Source organism: Haematobia irritans, chromosome 3, assembly GCF_050003625.1.
Source record: "Haematobia irritans isolate KBUSLIRL chromosome 3, ASM5000362v1, whole genome shotgun sequence".
Taxonomy (NCBI): Eukaryota; Metazoa; Arthropoda; class Insecta; order Diptera; family Muscidae; genus Haematobia; species Haematobia irritans.
This window is the reverse complement of record NC_134399.1, coordinates 86,497,617-86,502,155: the sequence shown is the minus strand read 5'-3', so window position 1 is coordinate 86,502,155 and position 4,539 is coordinate 86,497,617. Positions and strand designations below refer to the sequence as shown.

General features: G+C 32.2%; 1 protein-coding gene across 1 annotated transcript; it reads right to left on the bottom strand.

The window, feature by feature from the left end:
* Nucleotides 1-3,580: 3,580 nt before the first annotated feature.
* LOC142231032 (uncharacterized) lies at nt 3,581-4,084 on the bottom strand. The gene has a single exon (XM_075301650.1). It carries the CDS (start codon nt 4,082-4,084, stop codon nt 3,581-3,583), a length of 504 nt encoding a protein of 167 aa, XP_075157765.1.
* Between the last annotated feature and the right edge of the window lie 455 nt (nt 4,085-4,539).

Genomic DNA, 4,539 nt, shown 5'->3' with positions numbered 1-4,539 from the left:
CCCGATTAGCTTGAAATTTTGCACAAGGAGTACAATTGGTAGTATATTCATATGTGTCAAATTTGATTGAAATCGGTTCATATTTAGATATAGCTTCTATATATATTTTTCGCCCGATATGGACTTATATGGCCCCAGAAGCCAGAGTTTTGGCCCAATTTGATTGAAATTTTGCACCAGGAGTACAATTAGTAATATAGTCATGTGTGCCAAATTTGATTGAAATCGGTTCAGATTTAGATATAGCTCCCATATATATGTTTTTCTGATTTCGACTAAAATTATCAAAATACCAACATTTTCCTTGTAAAATCGCCACTGCTTAGTCGAAAAGTTGTAAAAATGACTCTAATTTTTCTAAACTTCTAATACATATATATCGAGCGATAAATCATAAATAAACTTTCCTTAAAATTGCTTCAGAATTAAATGTTTCACATATTTTTGTAGAAGTCTATCAAATTCTGTCCAGATCGAGTGATATATAAATATATGTATTTGGGACAAACCTTTATATATAGCCCCCAACACATTTGACGGATGTGGTATAGTATCGAAAATGTAGATCTACAAAGTGGTGCAGGGTATAATATAGTCGGCTACGCCCGACTTTAGACTTTCCTTACTTGTTTTAAGATACCTTGCCATCGGCAAGCGTTACCGCAACCCAAGTAATTCGATTGTGTATGTCAGTGTTTAGAAGAAGTTTCTACGCAATCCATGGTGGAGGGTACATAAGCTCCGGCCTGGCCGAACTTACGGCCGCATATACTTGTTTTCAGTGAAGTGTTGAGCAAAACATTCTAAAACTGAAATTTGCCACTTTTCTCAATCCGTACTAATTATGTGCCACTAAACGTCATACTTTCTAAGCTAATATGCAAACTTTTCCTGACAAAGGAGAAATTCTAAGACGGTATAACCATGTGCGTCTGACTGTTTGTCTTGTCAACTAAGAGGTATTTCAATTTTCTATGGAAATAACATTTTGACAAAATTTTCTATAGAAATAAAATGTTGACAAAATTTTCCATAGGAACAAAATTTCCCAAAAATTTTCTATAGGAATAAAATTGTGACAAAATTTTTTATTGAAATAAAATGTTGACAAGATTTTCTATAGAAAAAAATTTGGACCAGATTTTCTATAGAAATATAATTCTGATAAAATTTTCTATAAAAATAAAATTTTGATAAAATTGTATATAGCAATACAATTTGCTATATACAATTGGTATTGATTCCGAGCCAAAGAAGCGGAGAATACAAGTAAGGATACTTTTAAGAAACATTTCTCTTTTAAAATCGGGTTTTGTGTACTTGCTTCTAGGAAGCAAATTTTAATTTTTCGCTTTTGCAGCTTTTTTTCTTCATATGCTATCAAAGTCATTTAAAAACAAGTTAACGACGACTTTATTTTCCAAATTAAGACTGGATTTCTAGTAGAAATTATGCAGTGTTTCAAGTAAAAAACGTCTTTAAAATAAAGTGTTGAAAAACATGTCCTATTTTTGGACGATTTTTTGCTTTGTAGTCAAGATGCAAAAAGACAACAAATTTAAAGACAATTTCATTTCAAGTTGACCTTAGCCCAAACATTTTTTCTTTCATGTTATGATATCCATTTTTAGATCAAATCACTTAATTATAAGAACAATACGACTTCATTGAAAAGTTTATTGACCTTTGGTCAAGGAAAAAACTTTATACTAGAGAAACGCGCCTTCTATGCTAAGCAAAATTTGCATTCGTATTTTAAAGACATGAAATCTTTGACCTCACGACAATATTTTTTTCAGTGAATAAAATTTTGAGAAAATTTTCTATGGAAATAAAATGTTGACAAAATTTTCTATAGAAATAACATTTTGACAAAATTTCCTATAGAAATAAAATTTTGAAAAAAAAAAAAATTATATAGAAATAAAATGTTGGAAAAATTTCTATAGATATAACATTTTGACAAAATTGTCTATAAAAATAAAATTTTGACAAAATGGTCTTTAAATAAAATTTTTGGCAAAATTTTCTATAGAAATAAAATTTTCCCATATTGTAGTCATGTCCTCCACGCTTTAATGGCAAACTTTCCACTGAACTGTGGAGATTTGAATAAGGATCCTTGTCAAAATATTTAGATCCAAGTATAATTGTTTGTGTATGGACTACTTCTTGCAAGGTTGTTAGAAGAAAATTTATTGACATCACGTACCAAATATCAACCGGATACGATGAAATATCCTCCTCCGAAAGTCAAACCGACCAATCGGTTTACATATGTACTATATATACTTATGAACTGATATGGGCATATATTTGCATGGTTATTTGAAGACATATACTAAACTACGCACCAAATTTCAAGCGATCATCAAGCCAAATTTGGAAATCGGTTTATATGTGGCTTATAAGGGTGCTATCTAGCTTTAGATCTAGTCTCTATGAATTCGAAATTAGGATGCCTATCTCATTTATCGAATTTTCGTTCGTTCTCTGTGATTCATATACACACTGAAAAAAGCATGCCCGGTTACAAAGATTTTGTCTTTACCCTAATGATTTTGGTATTGATTCCGAGCCAAAGGAGCGGAGAATTCAAGCAAGGATACTTTTAAGACACAATTTTCTTTTAATTATAGGTTTTGCGTACTAGATTCTAGGAAGCAAATTTCAAGTTTTCAAGTTGTTTTCTTCATATGCTATGAAAGTCTTTTAGAAACGTGTTAATGAAAACCTAAATTTTCAAATTCAGACTCGACTTCCAGTAGATATTATGATATTTTTCAAGTAAAAAACGTCTTTAAAATAAAGTGTTGAAAAACATGTCCTATTTTAGAACACTTTTTTGCTTTGTAGTCAAGATGCAAAAAGAGAACAAATTTAAAGACAATTTAATTAATTTTAAAGAATTTTTCTGAATTATTAAAGTCAATTTGACCTTTGTGCAAAAACATTTTCTTTCATGTTATGATACCCATTTTTAGGTCGAATCACTTAATTATAAGGACAAAACGACTTCATTGAAAATTTCATCGACTTTTGGAGAAGGAAAAAACTTTATGTCAGAGAAATGCGTCTTCTATGCTAAGCAAAATTCGCATTCGTATTTTAAAGACATGAAATCTTTGGCCTCACGACAATATTTTTTTCAGTGCAAATAAATTTCAGTTTAAAAATCCAAATTATCACAGACAGTCCAAAGAAAACGATGTTTTCTTACAAAAACTTTAAATTTGAAGTATGTTTTGTTGTGGGAGAAATAAAACACAGGAATAAAAAAAAGGAAATTATTTAATATTTTATTTCACAACCGTTTCTTCAAATAAAATTTTTTCGAATGCCCATTAACATTTTTTATTTTCTATATCTCAGAATAAAAAGTCAATGGTAACTCAATTTGAAAAAATTATTTTTTAACAAGTAAAATTATTTTTAAGCAAAGTGAAAAAAAAATCTGAGGTAACTTGATTTAAAAATTTAATTTTTTAGCAAACAAAGTTAATTTTAATCGAATTGAAAATGTTAGATTGGGGTTGCTCCTACAACCACCACAGTACCCTCCCCCTAGTGTTAACGAAATTTACACTCCTGGGGCAAAGGTAACTCTTTTACCCGATCTTAACGTCAATGGTTGGGTGTTTTCATCTTGACTCTGTGAATTGTCCATCGAATCTTGAGTTAATTTAGATTCATTGAGTATGAAGGCTGGTTTCAATCGATCAATTGAAATAACTTTCTCCTTGCCATTTTGAATGATTTTGAAAATTTTGTTCGTCCTTGAAACGACTTTAAAAGGTCCTTCATACGGGCGTTGAAGTGGCTTTCGGACTGCGTCTATCCTTACAGAAACGTGAGAACAAGTTCTTATATCTTTTGGGACAAACGTGTTATGACGCCCATGTCGTAAAGCAGGAATTGGTTTCAGTTTGTTCATAGAAGATCGAAATGATTCCATCCAATCATCAGAGTATTTGGGATTGGAATTCTCAAACATCTCACCAGGTAGACGAATATTTGCTCCGTATACCATTTCAGCAGGAGAATACCCAATATCTTGTATGACCGCCGAATGCAAAGCAATCATAACAATTGGAAGCGCTTCAACCCAGTTTTCCGATTTGTAGGACTTTAATGCTGCTTTCAAGTTTCTGTGCCATCTTTCAATTTGGCCATTACTTTGTGGATGGTAGGGTGTCGTATGAGTTACTTGCACGCCCAATAGTCTTGAAAACTCACGAAACAGAGCAACTGTCTTCCTTAATCGGTGGTTAAATAAGAAGGAGCGCCAAAACGGGAAATCCAACCTGATAAAAATGCGGATGCAACTGATGCAGCTGTAATATCCACCAGTGGTATAGCTTCTGTCCATCTAGTGAAGCGGTCAATGCAAGTTAAGATGTATCTGTAGTTTTGGCGCAGAGGAAATGGACCGACAATGTCGATGCTGACATGTCTAAATCGTTGAGCGGGTGGTTGGTGGTTGGTGTCCAGCGTTCAAGGGATCATCGATAGGGTTTATGGACCTATTACCTTGTTCTG

Coding starts and splice junctions, on each gene's coding strand:
- LOC142231032 (XM_075301650.1), bottom strand. CDS start 4,084: ATGATTGCTTTGCATTCGGCGGTCATACAAGATATTGGGTATTCTCCT.